This window comes from Paramisgurnus dabryanus, chromosome 12 (genome assembly GCF_030506205.2).
Source record: "Paramisgurnus dabryanus chromosome 12, PD_genome_1.1, whole genome shotgun sequence".
Taxonomy (NCBI): domain Eukaryota; kingdom Metazoa; phylum Chordata; class Actinopteri; order Cypriniformes; family Cobitidae; genus Paramisgurnus; species Paramisgurnus dabryanus.
In genome coordinates this window covers 19,058,717-19,073,633 of record NC_133348.1, presented here as the reverse complement: position 1 = coordinate 19,073,633, position 14,917 = coordinate 19,058,717, and the positions used below count along the sequence as shown (strand labels likewise).

Here is a 14,917-nt window from a genome sequence, read left to right as displayed (position 1 = left end):
GTACAAACAAGTGGTTAATACATATATAATTTCACTTTTGATTGAAATATGGTGTAAAAAACACATGGGTTCTGTTAAAATAACATAAAAACCGGGGTGTAGTGACGGAAATTACACACAAAGCAAAGAATATTCATTGAAACAGATTCATTTACACATACATATTTAAAGCAAGATTTAAAAACTTAGTTTAATATCAAACTGTTTATTGTCTTGATGTCATTCTTTGTATTTTCTCTTGAATGAACTTGAAGCATTAACAATATCAGTCTGTGTAAAGACTCCCAAATTGTGGAGTATGCACAGGAGAAACTCAATCACTGCAGAAGACCATACTGAAGTCGTCTCCTTGAAAGACTGAAGGACACAAATAATATTTTAGTCTTAAACACAATTGTTATCCAATCATTCTGTGAATACAAACGCACAAGTCTACATATAATATGCCTTAACTTTAATTAGATGCTTAAGACACACTTAAAAATGTATTACTTACTTTGGATAATATAAAAGATTCTTACTCATTTTGGATTATATAAAATATCTATAAGGTAGTTTCCCAGAAAGTGTTTAAATTAAGACAGGACATTAAGCATTTTTTTTTACTGGTGTGCATCTCAAGACAAAACTATGGTACCGATATATTTTTAATGGATAGTTTACACAAAAAATATAAATTCTGTCAATTACTCACTATCATGTTTTTACAAACATGTATACATTTCTTTGTTCTGATGTACACGAAAGATAATTTGAGAAATGTTTGCAACCAAACCGTTCGTGAGCACCATTCATTTCTATAGTATTATTTTATCCTACTATGGAAGTGAATGGGGCTCATGATCACTTTGGTTGCAAACATTTCTCAAAATATCTTCTGTTATGTCCATCAGAACAAAGAAATTTATACAGGTTTGTAACAACATGAGAGTGAGAAAATTACAAAAAATTTTTTGGGGTAAACTACCTCTTTAGGATATGTCAGTGCAAGCTGTTTTCAGTTAAGAAACCTCAAACACATATTTTAGTCTAGGACTAGGCCTAAACCCTATCTGGGTAACTGCCCTAAAAAGTCAAAGAAACAAAAAAGTGTGCAAGGTTCCATATTATTAAACCAAAATATACTGGACACTTTTGATTAAGCCAGGACTAGGCCTTTGGTTTTATTAGAAGATTTATCAGTTTTTTTTTTACAAACATACCTTGCAGACAATGGCACTGATGTATTTTAAGATCTGCGCAAGCGGTTTTTACTTCAGATAATACAAACATGCATTTTAGACTAGGACTAGAATTATGCCTTGTCTGTGAAACCACCCCTTATGATTGTAATTATCGTACATGTGGCTACTCTGAAAAGAGACCTACGTAACTAGGAAAACTAACATTGACATTGAGACCAGTTTGTTAAAAGTAATTAAAGGGAAACGCCATCGTTTTTCAATATTTTACTATGTTCTACCTCAACTTAGACAAATTTATACATACCTATCTTTTTTCAATGCGTTCACTTTTAATCTTTGTACTTCGTCTCGTGAATGTGTTAGCATTTAGCCTAGCCCCATTCATTCCTTAGGATCCAAACAGGGATGAATTTAGAAGTCACCAAACACTTCCATGTTTTCCTTATTTAAAGACTGTTACATGAGTAGGTAGTTACACGAGTAAGTATGGTGGCACAGATTAAACTTTGTTTGGAACCAAAGGAATTAATGGGGCTAGGCTAAATGCTAACACATTCACCAAGCGCTGTACAAAGATTAAAAGTGCTCGCATTGATGAAAGATAGGTATGTATTCATTCATCTAAGTTGAGGTAAGAACATAGTAAAATATTGAAAAAAAAAGTGGTGTTCTCCTTTAAAAATGAACAAGAAAACCTGTAGTTAGTTTTGAGAAAAGATCTATTTATTTTATTTGCATTAAAAGGATAGTTCACCCAAAAATGCAAATTCTGTCATCATTTACCCTCACGTTGTTCCAAACCTGTATAAATTACTTTGTTCTGCTGAACACAAAGGAAGATATTTGTAATGAAGCAGGAAACAGAAGCCCCATTGCTATGGAATTAAATGGTCCTAAAAACGGTTTGCTTACTAACATTGCTCAAAATATCTTCCTTTGTGTTCAGCCAAACAAAAACATTTATACAAGTTTGTAACAACACGAGGGTGAGTAAATTACATATTTTTTATTTTGCTTTTTAGAAATGTATTGTTTCTTGCATGTAAGTGCTGGAATTACCTCGGAGTGAGTGGAGTCATATCCTGATTAAAAGATCTCAGTGATGACTCAGCTGTTCAAAGACATTAGAGACTTTAGCATTTTATAACATCATCAAAAGTACTATGATTATGTGACCAAACACTGGGCTACAAACCTTTCACCATGTGGACTCCATCTCTCTGCAAATGTAGAAAACAAACAGTTTGCCTTATTATTCAAATGAAACCAAACATGTATACAATAGCCAAATTTATTTAATGCTCTTACCCAAGACGAGGCATTTTGGTTCATTTGCATAGCTAATTTCGACTCTCTGATTCTTCTGAGGTTTCCTGTACGTCTTAGGAACCTGGGACTGGGGCACTGTAGCAAGATGGCCCTTTCCCACGTATGCTTATCTTCACTTGCTTCTGGCAAAGGAGAGGTCGTGTATCCGTCTTTCAGCTGATGTTGCAAACGTTGGAAATGTTTAATGGGAGAACAACTCTCTCTGAAGCGTTTAAATCGAAGCGACTCTTCCACTTCAGGCTGACGACGACGTTTCTTGAGGGAGGTCCTCAGGGGTGTAAGTGCAAGAGCGGACATGTTGGAAGAGGAAAAGCCAGGGTTTTGGGACGTCTTCTCACACAGGTGACAGTGGGAGGAAGGGCATGGTGAAGACATCCCATGACAGATGAAGTGATGATACAGCTTTCTGAACTCAGCGTCGATCTGGGGTCGACCGTATGAGTCATGCTTTACCAAGTAAGCGGATTTGGAAGCTGAATGAGAATGTTGATTTTTGGACATTCTAGGACTGTCTAGCTTCTCAGCTGTGGAAAAACTTTGGTGGTAAAGGGAATGTCGAGGTGATGACATCACCACCTCTTTCTTGCCATAAGGAGATCTTTGGCTCTCTGAATGAGCTTGACAGCGCAGAGGAGACTTTTGCACCGGACTGTGTATTGCCGTTGACTTTGATTGTTGTCTTTCAAAGTTCAGCGTTGACATAGACGTGAAGTTGCTCCTCTTACTTGGAGATAAATAACTGAGACCACGTAGTGGGGAGGAGACAGGAAAATGCAGACGGTCCCTGAAGCAGTCTCTGTTCAATGAGACATTGGATGACAGCTGATCGCAGGGCTGCGGTGTGATGGACCTTTTTCTCTTTTCAACAAGAGACAAACTTTTAGCTGTTCTGCCTGGTGACTGCCACACTGGTTGTGGACAGGTGGAGACCAATGAGGCTGGAACAGCACAAGAAGTTGACAAAACAGTTGGTCCAACATCATAAGTTTGGTTCAGATCAGGAGACTGATCACTTAGGGAGGGGGAAACGGAGTGAGGAGGTGTGGACAAGTCAATCACACGGGCGGGACTTTGCTTTACCGTCTTCTCAAAATGCAGTTCAGTCCATGGTGACTCATGTGAAATCCCGCTCACATTAGCAATGTTCCTTCTAGGTGAGTAAAAACAGGCACTGGCTTCATATGATGCATTTTTAAGGGGTGAAGGCTTCAGTTTATCATTTAACAAGTTCTCAAATTTGCTACTGCCCTTGGTACAGTTGCTAATGTTTTGTTGACCTGGACTTTGCTTGGTAAATGAGCTCTCTAAAGGAGATCTCTTGTTTAGAGTCATGTTTCTCAAGGAAGTGCTGCGAGGATTTGACACCCCAGAATGCCACTGTTTGCGACGGTACTTCTGCAGCACGGCCCTTGCCCTATCCGTCACCCGCTGACGCCGGTAAGCTTCACCGATCTGATTTACCATGCTCGGATAGACATCAAGTAGTGTACTGCCATGACTGCTCAATGTTTTCTCCAATTCTTCATCCTCTTCCTCAGGCTGATCGGTCACCCCCCATAGACTGTCATGAGATGAATTTATCCCATTCATTGAATGCTGGAATGAATCACCACCATGCCCTTAAAAAACAAATGGATGAAAGTTCTTGCTTAATTCTTGATATCTACTATTACCTTAGAATTAATGTTGTATTCTGTTTTTTTACTTGAAATGTAAATACTCATTAACACCAACACTGAATTGTTTAGTTGCAGTAGGGTTATTAGTAAACCCTAAATATTCCCGGTGAAGTTATTGCTATGAAGCATAGTGATTTCCATTGTACAACCAATACTTACACAGACTTTCAATGTTTTCCTTCTGATCAGAGTAGGTAAGGTTATCCTCAGTGATCTCTGACCAATCCATCTGGTGAAAAAATAAATAAAATAATACACCTGAATAATATGTATTATGTATTCTGGGTTGAACAGAATAAATCACAAAAATAATATATTGTCTAATTTAGTAACTACCTCCTCATTTTCCTGGTCCTCAAACTCTAAAAAAAAAAACCACACCAGAGGAAAGTAATATTAAACATAAATAAAAATGCACACCATTAAGAATGTAAAAATACAGTGACTTGTTTCTTACCCCTGATTGAATGGTTTGTATTTACTTGAATCTGCAAGAATAAAAAATATTATGTGGGTAGATAAATATAACCAAACCATTCATGAGCCCCAATCACTTCCATGGTATTCTTTTTCCTACTATGGAAGTGAATGGGGCTCATGATCGGTTTGGTTACAAACATTCCTCAAAATATATTCCTTCATGTTCATGAAGAACAAAGAAATGTATGCAGGTTTGTAACAACACCAGAGTGAGAAAATGATGAGAGAAATTTCATTTTTGGGGTAAACTATCCCTTTAACAGTTGATGACTCTTCTGTCACTAATTTAGCAATCATGTAAAGGACTAATACTTAAGGCTATTTTAAACATTATGTCCTGATTTTCTCATTTAAAAATATGTGATATAGCATCTCACCTTTAATGTTTCCAACTCTCGTTCTCCCTCTGCACTGTCAATGGGCACAGAGCCTGTAGATGTTTAATACACATACCAAAACACAAATCAGAAAGTTTTTTTTTTACTGGGCGACCACTTTGCAAGCAGATCGACATTTTAGCTTAACTTACCCTTTTCAGACATGCAGGTCATTGTTTTCAGACAGACGTCTATCCCAGGATCATTTAGATTTGAATACTTGAAGGAAAAAATAAACATGCTCCGTTAGTATTTGACGCACATAATACTGAAAAGTTTTGCCGCATGTTATCTTTTGTTTAAGAGCAGCACTAACCTTCTTAAAAATAGACTCCATCGTGCTTCTAAACACATCGTCATTTTTCCTGAATTGATCTGCATAGAAATGCTTTGCAGACATGTTGAATGTAATAAAATAAATTAGAACTTAATTTAACTTCACAAACATACAAATATATCGTCTGCACCCAGTTAGCGGCTTCACGAAATTTTCAAATTTCACCGCAGAAAATCTCGAGCTGTGATTGGGCGTTTCTTCTCGCAGACCTGTAACGTCATTTTAACGCGACATTCATGGAGCGCACGTAATGACATGAGACGCACTGGAATATGCATCTGAGATGTACAGTGTATTTTACTAATTTATGTTTTTATAAAATAATTCCCTCAAATAATGGCAGCGAAGTTCCTTCATGAACTGGTGCACGAGGCAGCGCTCTCGCGCGGTGATAACATCGCTGTCACGTTTGACAGCAGCATTGCGTCGCGTGTCTCTTTGACATATGATGAGTTTATTGCTCTTTCAAATGAATTAACCGAACAATTGCGCATCTTTATCCAGACAAACAATGCTGCTATAGGATTATTCTGTCATGCTGATATCTTCCTTCCTGTCTGGATTATGGGGTGCGATCTATTATAGTCTTCTATGAAGTAGACTTAATTTTTTGTAGTGTCCAATGCAAATAATTGAAATGGTTTCGTCTCTGAACAGTGTTCTGCAGTTTCCTGCTGCATATGTTCCTTTGGATCCTGCTTCACCTCCTCTGTGCATCTTAAGAATGATTAACAAGTGCAGTTTGGACTACTGCTTGATACAGAGTCATCTACTTCACGTGCGTTTAGTACAGTAAACTGTTTTCCTTTGGCTAAATAGAAAATATGATATTATAAAATATCCATTGTTGTTTAATTTTATAGACTTATTTTATGTTGCATTATATTCACGTTTACTTGTCATGTACAAAATATGACATTGTAAGGATCAGGCATTCAGCAGCAGTAAAATACAATTTCAGAAAAATAAGATGTATTATACTGATTATAGGTTTTCTAACCAACAGCAATTCCAGACAGCTTTTTCCAACCTGCTATCACTGACACTATGTGCAACATTGTCCTCACATAAGCTAACTTTGATGAAGTTAAAGAGAGAGCCGGATGCAAGTATTCAACCTGAGACAGAAGAGTATCTAGCCACCTCAGCTATTGCCAAACATTTCCACCAGAGGGAGCCATTGGCTTACATATTGCACACATCTGGAACAACAGGTCTACCAAAGACAGTGAAGGTCCCACACAAATGTATTGTGCCTAATATAATACATCTAAGGTATGTAGAAATAAACAAACTCCTTTAAATAATATATTACTTTAAATGTAGTTTATGTAAAACTTTTGAAATGTATTGTGAAATGATTTCTTTACAGATCTGTATTTAAGATGACTGCAGAAGATGTTGTGTTCCTTTCTTCTCCTTTAACCTTTGACCCATCTGTGGTAGAGATGTTTTTGGCCCTGTCCTCTGGAGCTTGTCTCCTAATTGTCCCATCTGCTATCAAAAAGATGCCACGAAGACTTGCACATGTGCTGTTTAAACGAAATGGGACAACAGTTTTACAGGCTAGGGAATTTACAATCAAATATTCTAGTCAAATTTGATAACTTTATTTATTTACTTGCACCAAAAATTTAGTAAAATTTCACATCACTTAATATTGCATTTCGCTCTTCAGTTCCTAAACTTCTCTCTCTCTCTCTCTCTCTCTCTCTCTCTCTCTCTCTTCCAGGCCACTCCCACTCTGGTGAGGCGGTTTGGAAGGCGTGTCCTGCAAGAGGAGGTGCTCAGTGCAAACTCATCCTTGAGGCTGTTGGCGTTTGGAGGAGAGCCATGCCCATCTCTAACTCTTTTACAGAGCTGGAGACAGAAAGACAATAACACGGACATCTGTAATCTTTATGGCACTACAGAAGTCTCTTGCTGGGCAAGCTGGTACAGAGTCCCAGACAAACTCCTATGTGAGGATGACATGTAAGTGGAGTCCAACTTAACCATATATTGACAATTTTTTACCATGTTTTCATTGTGAAATATAAAGCAGTCTGATTTTAAATATTTTAGAAGTTACCCTAAAAACAATTGCACCAACAGCGATTCTCTCCTGTGGCCTTTGATGAATCTTTAATTAAAAAAATGTTTTATATGGCTTGGGAATATTGATCTGTCACCAGAAACCATCTTATAAATAGTGCCAGTTGTCTATGGAGAATATTTTTATCAAAAGTAACAGAAATACTGACATAATGCTAATCATCATTTAAAATAATAGTATTTTACATATCATATTTCTTGCATGATAGTAATGAATCAGTGCCCCTTGGGGAGCCGATGCTGGATACTATAATGGAAGTGAGAGATGAGACAGGATGTCTCATAATTGATGGAGAAGGCCAACTGTTTATTGGTAAGGTACAATGATCGGAAAATTGAATTTGCATTACATGCATGCATTTGGCATATGCTAAAATGACTTATAGTGCATACAATCTATAAATTTTTCTGTATGCTTGTTCCATAGGAATCAAACCAAACACAGTGCTTTATCAATTAAGCTACAGGACCACAAGTCACTCGAAAAATAAAGGACTTTATTTTTTTTGTTGGATTCTGTAGATTAAACAAATTTTACTTCAGATCAAGTGACGTTTTAGTAATTCTCTTACACTGCAAAAAATGACTTTCTTACTTACTATTTTTCTTATTTTCAGTAGAAATATCAAAAAATTCTTAAATCAAGATGTATTTTCTTGATGAGCAAAATGACCTAAGAAAAAATTCTTGTTTATAGACAAAAAATATACAATTCAAGTGAATTTGTGCTTAAAACAAGAAAAAATATCTGCCAACGGGGTGAGAAAAAAATCTTGAAATAAGTTTTCTTTTTTTCTCAAACACTTAATTCAAGCTAAATTTTTTCATCCCATTGGCAGATATTTTTGCACGAATTTACTTAAATTGTATGTTTTTTGTATAAAAACTAGACTAGATATTCTTAGGTCATTTTGCTCATTAAGAAAATACATCTTGATTTAAGAATTTTTAGATATTTCTACTGAAAACAAGACAAAAATAATAAGTAAGAAAGTCAATTTTTGCAAATATTTTACATTACATTTTAAAATAAAATTTGCACATTATGTACATCTTTCTTTGTAGTTCTGTTAGTTTTTGCAGACACTGTGTGTTTTTCTATTTTCTAGGTGGTCAAGAGAGAGTGTGTCTGATAGACGACGAGGAAAATATGATCAGTGGAACCATGCGTGCAACTGGTGACTGGGTGCAGGTGCGCAATTCCCATTTGTATTTCCTAGGCCGTAAGGATCGGCTGGTGAAACGCTTCGGTCAACGGGTACATCTAGATGCCCTGCAGCAGGTAAGCACTATACAGGTATCTCTAACAAAACGTGAGATTATTGAAAAGGAGTGAGTAACATGGCATCTTTTATTTCTTTCTGTTCCCAGACCATTGAGAATTTACCCCAGGTAGAGGCATGTGCCGTGAGTTTAAGTGAGGATAGCAGGCTGATGGCATTTATAGTGCTTGCATCAGGTCACCTAAGAGCCCCTTCATCTTCCTCCTCTGAAGTTCATAGCGAACACTCCAAAGAGTCCTTGAAAGATCTTGCTGCTGCAGATGATGTCACAAGAAACTGCACGGACGCGGAGGTCAGAGTTATTGAAGGGGAGATTCGTCAAAGGTTGTCACAGCTATTGGACAGTCACAGCATTCCAGACACATTATTGTTTATTCCTGCACTTCCACTTACATCTCATGGCAAGTGAGCACAATCTATTCAAGATTTAAGGGGGTTTTCAACTTAAAATTGAACAAAACGTTCTGTCATTATGGTGGTTAAAATCTGTTTGAATATTCTCTTCAGTAGAGGACAAAATATTTGTGAAAATGTCAGAGCTATTCTCACATTTTTTGGAGTATCTGCTGCTACAGCAGTTGCAAATGCAGCACTTATTTTTCTTTATGAACTATTCCTTAAAATGATGAATATTTCTAGTAAGTGAATCTAATTAGTTCAGATGTAGGGCTGCACTATATCAAAACAACGTCAATACCGTAAGTAAGGGATAATGTATAGGCAGCCGGTTTTTATCGAAGAAATATAATATAATATTGCCTGTACATTATTCACATTAGCAGGGCTCCAGACTGACACCAAAATTTGAGAGTGTGCCACTGAATTTTACATCCAGTCGCACATGTGCGACCAGTAAATTTGACCTTTTTTCTGATGTGACAATTTGAAACAGCACATTGTACTTTCTGCATCTATCATCAAAGTATGTATTAAGTTATACAGTGGAAATTTGTAGAAATGTGATTATTTGGTTAGCATGTTGATTTACGGTGTGTGCCCCTAATTTTTTTGGTTGCACCCTTAAAATTTTCAGTTGGGGGCCACTGTGCTCCTAGTAAAAAAATTAGCCTGGAGCCCTGCATTAGCCCGCTTATTACAATGCTATTTGCCTAATAAGTAAGTTAAGGAACATTAAACTGATTTGATTTGAAATATATTTTTAACCAATGAAGACCTTTCGCGAGGAAAACTGTTAACTTTTGTCAATTAAGAGAAAACATTTGCATAAAAACCTGTTTCTGAAAAATTTTAACTTAATCTGCAATACTGCGATTATCCGCTTACACAATTTATGAAAAAACTGAAGCAAAAACATTATTTACTAATTTTAAACTCTGTGTATGTTTTGATAATCACTCTGAATCTGATTTCTAACAAAATACCTTCACAAAAATGTAATTATTTCAGCTTTTTGCAACAATTTTTTTTTTTTTTTAAGAAATATACCCATATTTAAGATTTTTTAAGCAGAGAAAAAATATAGATAGGATGAAACGTTTGTTTGTTTGTCTATTGTCTGAGGGACTGTTCTTTCATTTGATATATTTGTATATTAATATATTTTTTGAAGAAAATTTACCTGGAAGGCATTTTGTGAAACTTTTGTGAAAATCACAAAAAATGCTGGCGGGCAACTTTTCAAAAAATGGTTGGTGGGCAGTGAGTTAAAAATATCTTCCTGCATGTATTTTTAGGTAAAGTATCAATAGATGAGTTGATGAAGATGTTTCAGACACAAGGACAACACACGAATAAACAAACTAAACATGTAAACACTGAAACTATGAGACGGAAATTACAGACTCTATGGAAGGTATAAATATCATTTACGTTTTTTGCATGACTTGCATTGATTGTTAAACCCATATTACCTGCTGGTTGCTAAAGAAATTTTCTACCATGTGTTTGTCTATCTGTATAGGAGTGTCTTGGCCTTGCCAGTGATGTGGTGGTTGAGGAAGATGCACACTTTATGTTAAGTGGAGGAGATTCCCTTCAGACCCTTCGCCTGTATGATGAGATCACTGTTGCCATGGGGACAACCCCTGTTGGCCTGCTGGAGGTCATATTAGATGGCTCTTTCGTAGATGTCCTTAACCTTATAGTGACACACATGGATAATAACATAACCCAACCGTCGAAAAAGAGAATGCATGATGATTCCAGCTCTGAAGTTTCACCCAAAAGACAGCACAAGCATATGAGTACAGTAAGAGTCACAGACAGCCTAATAAGTCCATCTGATTCTGTAAGGACTATTGGATTTGTAGTTGTAAGGCGGGCTGGTGATGTTATCGATTGGGGTTGTTTTCAAAAAGACTGCTTTTCAGACACAATAGGCACAGAAAAGAGCGAGATTATAGTGCAGAGTACTACTTTGGACAATAATGCAGATTTAATAATTGATGCATCAAATGAACTTTGTAATAAATCTCAACATAATTCTGCCATTGAAGAGGTCGCAGAAGAAGTTCGCAGGGGTCAAGTTACTGAAACAGAGAGAGGTGAAGGTTCTTCAGATGTTCTTCCACTTGGCCTCAGGGTCCTCTGGAGCTCAGACACCGGCAGATGTGTAGATGCTTCTCCAGTGTTACTGGTGACTCCTGAAAGAACCACAGTGTTCATTGGGTCTCATTCGCACAGACTTCAGGCTCTTAACCTGACCAACGGAGAAGTCATCTGGGAACGTATCCTAGGAGATCGGTTGGAGTCCTCAGCTGCCATTTCAAAATGTGGGACCCTTTTGGCAGTAGGTCAGTACCCAACCTCAAAGAACATTTTTTCATTTAATCAGAGTGAACTAACCATAAGGTTCTTCTACTAACTATGCATGCTTGGAAGGCTAAATGTATATACATTCAGATTGATTCTATATGTAAACAGTGTTTAATTGTTTTGTCTCAGGTTGCTATGACAAACAAGTTTATTTTTTGGATGTTGCCTGTGGAGATACTTTGTGGACATTTGAGACGGGAGACATGGTGAAAAGTTCTCCTACTGTGGACCCTAAAACTGGGCTGGTCTTTGCAGGGTCTCATGATGGATACGTGTATGCATTAGATCCACTGGTAAGATTCTGCAGACATCCAAACATTGTTTGTATATATTTGTGTGGTCCTAAGAAATATTAAATTATCTTTACTGTCTTTTTTTAATGTGACCCTGGCTAAAGTCCCATCATCTAATCACTTTAATTCAATCTTAAAGACATCAAGATTACATTTTACACGGAATGTTCTTTACATGTGAAAAACAGTAAATCAAAATAAAATAAGATTTAGCTGGGTTTTCAGAGACAGGGTCACATATTTTCTTACAGGGTGTACAGTAGAGTGTAGAAAGTTGAAGTTAAAGTCTATGCCTATGTTTGTCCCAGGCTAAATCTTGTACATGGCAGCATTATTGTGGTGGCGGCGCAGTGTTTTCATCCCCTTGTGTACACCTGTCTCCTAGACAGTTATACTGTAGTACACTGGGAGGTGATCTTCACTGTCTTAATCCAGTAAGTAGATGATCTGTCTTTACTAGAGTCAACAGATAAATCATATCAGTGTTAAGCATTCAATTCTGAAACATCCGATTAAATTGGTAAGGTTTACACAAATGTTTAATGAAGGAAACAGAAGAATAAAACGTATTTGTTATTTGTCTATACAGGACATTGGAGTAGTCTTGTGGACATATTCCAGTGGCGGTCCGTTTTTCTCATCTCCGTACTGCTCTGATTCCTGTGTCTTTATTGGTTCAGTAAATGGTCATATATTTGGAGTAAGTCATTCGGGAGATAAGGTTAGTGTAAAAATAACATTAACTTTAAGAAAATAAAAGTTTATCAAAATGACTTTATTTATTTATTATTTAAAGGGATAGTTCACCCCAAAATGAAAATTCTTCTTTAGTACTTCTGAAGAACATCTAAGTGTACTTATTTGTGCTATTTTGAGACACCATAAATATGAACTAAAATGGGCTTTTAACATAATATCTCCGTATTAAAAATATGTATTTAGTTACCAATTCTAGTAAACTTGAACCTATCTTTCATACAAAGTGGTTACTAAATACATTTTTTAAATGCATTTAAGCATATTTTAGTTCATATTTCACATCTATCTTACACCCGGCGCAATGCAGCGCAATGCAAGTGTCTTTTGCTAGTTTCCACCCTGTGCAATGTAATTTTCACGTTTAGCGCCATGTTGTTTAAATAGCAAATGCATTTGCGCCCATTTTTGCGCCCATGGGCGTTCTGATGTAAAAACGAGGTGTGTTCAGGCGCATTGTTGGCGCATTGCTATTTTGAGGCAACTAAAATAGACTACGCCATTTACCAACAAAAACTTGGTCAAAAGTCTAAAGTCAGTGGCGCATTATGTGTTTTGTTTTAAATAGCGTGTTAGTAATATGCGCCTATAAATGGAACGACAACGCAGGTTTGCTTAACACATACATGAATGTGCAGCAGCACAAAAATGCTTTTAAATATGAAAGATTAAAGGATTGAATGTAAAAGATTATTATTGAGTCTCCTGGACATAAATGAGGACCGATTATGAGACGTTAAAAGGCACAAAGAGCTGCTTCACCTGCAGCCTGGTAAGTAAATAAATGCTTTGCTTTAAACAAATGCATCTGTTTTTAAATTTGTTTTTAATGCTACCTTGCGGATTTATTGTATATGATGACTCTGTACCTGTGGATATGATGAGATAAAAAAATTTTTTAAGTAATGCTTAAAAAAAACTGACGCTGTCCAAGTGCTGAAAGGTGCGGAGAGCGGTTTGTAAATTCTTTATCTCCTGTTTGTTACAAGTACAAAGTATTTTTACAGTACAAACCTTTTCTTACATACTTGTAAATTATTTTTTGATGATATTGGATAGCCAAACATTTAAAGCAATTAAAAGCCTGCTTTTTTACTTCCATGACTAAAAGAAAACGGGTTTTAATAAAAAATAACAATTTCAATACAAGTGAAAAACCACACAATTATTTAACATTAATCTTAAACTGGGGATCTTCTTCCTCCGCTTAGTTTTTCAGTTTACAAAGTCCGTCATCTAAATAGGGATTAGACTGGCTTTTAAAGGGCATGAGAGCTGAGACTGTCATTGGTTTATTGCACGTTATGCCCCAAAATACTCTCATTTCTTATAAAAAAAAAAGGACCAACCCTTTTCGACCATGAGCTCAACGCACAAACCATTTTTCCATCGTTAAATTAGCAAGTGGATTCGGACACGCCCATTTAGACGTTGCGCTGTGCGCTTTAGACAATGCGCTTAGATTGTTAAAATAGGGCCCTTAGATGTTCTTAAGGTTATTTTAAAAAGTACCAAAGAAGAATTTTTAGAATATTAAGTACAAAATTACTGTGCAAAAATAGAGCACTTTAAGTACGTTATGGAAATCTACTTTTTCATCAGGGGCAGTAAGTCCTATATAAAAACAAAAACAAAGCTTTCGTGTTCTAGATTGTGTATTTATTGTGCATTCAGTTTCCATTAAGTTAACTTAAATCTATGGTGGATTTGTAGTTGTTGTTTTTTTAAGCATTTAATCTCATACACTTTTAATTCTTTAGAGATGGTAATAAGAACACCAACACTTAATTTTGATAGCATTTCTTAACCCATAGTGTTTTTAATACATGTTCTGTTATTTCGCAGATCTGGGACTTCTCCACTGAAGGACCAGTCTTCTCATCGCCCTGCGTTTCTTCCTTGGCATCACTAACCAACTATCAGGTTGTGTCTAAGACTTCCAGCAGGTGCACATCTACATCATCAGCCTCTCAAATGGTCACATGTGGGTCACATGATGGGCATGTATACTGTTTAAATGCCATTAATGGATCTTTACTATGGAAGTTTCAAACCACAGGCAAAGTATTCTCTACTCCATTTGTGTTTGATGGCACTCCATGGGGTTTTAGAGCATTAGTAGCTGTGTGCTCAACAGATGGTACGGTGTGGATTTTAGATGGAGAAAGAGGAACATTAAAGGCATCCTTGTCCTTGCCTGGGGAACTTTTCTCTTCTCCCGTTGTATGGGGGCAAACCTTAGTTGTTGGATGTCGTAATGATTATGTTTACTGTCTGGAACTAACCAAACACTGATGGATTTTAATCCTAGATACGTATACTTTATTGTT

General features: G+C 36.5%; 2 protein-coding genes across 3 annotated transcripts; one reads left to right on the top strand and one right to left on the bottom strand.

Annotated features, from left to right (window-relative positions):
- Window positions 1-91: 91 nt before the first annotated feature.
- On the bottom strand, window positions 92-5,571 carry LOC135738876 (uncharacterized). The gene is made up of 10 exons (XM_065257054.2): window positions 5,366-5,571; window positions 5,202-5,268; window positions 5,050-5,102; window positions 4,650-4,680; window positions 4,529-4,554; window positions 4,352-4,421; window positions 2,493-4,132; window positions 2,380-2,404; window positions 2,244-2,295; window positions 92-357 (listed from the first exon to the last, which is right to left on the bottom strand). The coding sequence occupies exons 1-10, from the start codon at window positions 5,447-5,449 to the stop codon at window positions 318-320; spliced, it is 2,088 nt and encodes a 695-aa protein (XP_065113126.1). The 5' UTR covers window positions 5,450-5,571; the 3' UTR covers window positions 92-317.
- Window positions 5,572-5,636: 65 nt separating this feature from the next.
- Window positions 5,637-14,882, top strand: aasdh (aminoadipate-semialdehyde dehydrogenase). Of its 2 annotated transcripts, XM_065257048.2 has the most exons (14): window positions 5,637-5,955; window positions 6,044-6,164; window positions 6,393-6,661; window positions 6,759-6,951; window positions 7,119-7,360; window positions 7,690-7,793; window positions 8,590-8,762; window positions 8,852-9,164; window positions 10,458-10,576; window positions 10,685-11,516; window positions 11,668-11,831; window positions 12,140-12,265; window positions 12,421-12,552; window positions 14,433-14,882. In XM_065257048.2, exons 1-14 carry the CDS (start codon window positions 5,723-5,725, stop codon window positions 14,880-14,882), a joined length of 3,471 nt encoding a protein of 1,156 aa, XP_065113120.1. In that variant the 5' UTR covers window positions 5,637-5,722. The 2 variants fall into 2 exon arrangements, with proteins under 2 accessions (XP_065113120.1, XP_065113121.1); XM_065257049.2 differs by lacking the exon at window positions 12,140-12,265.
- The last annotated feature ends 35 nt before the right edge of the window (window positions 14,883-14,917 follow it).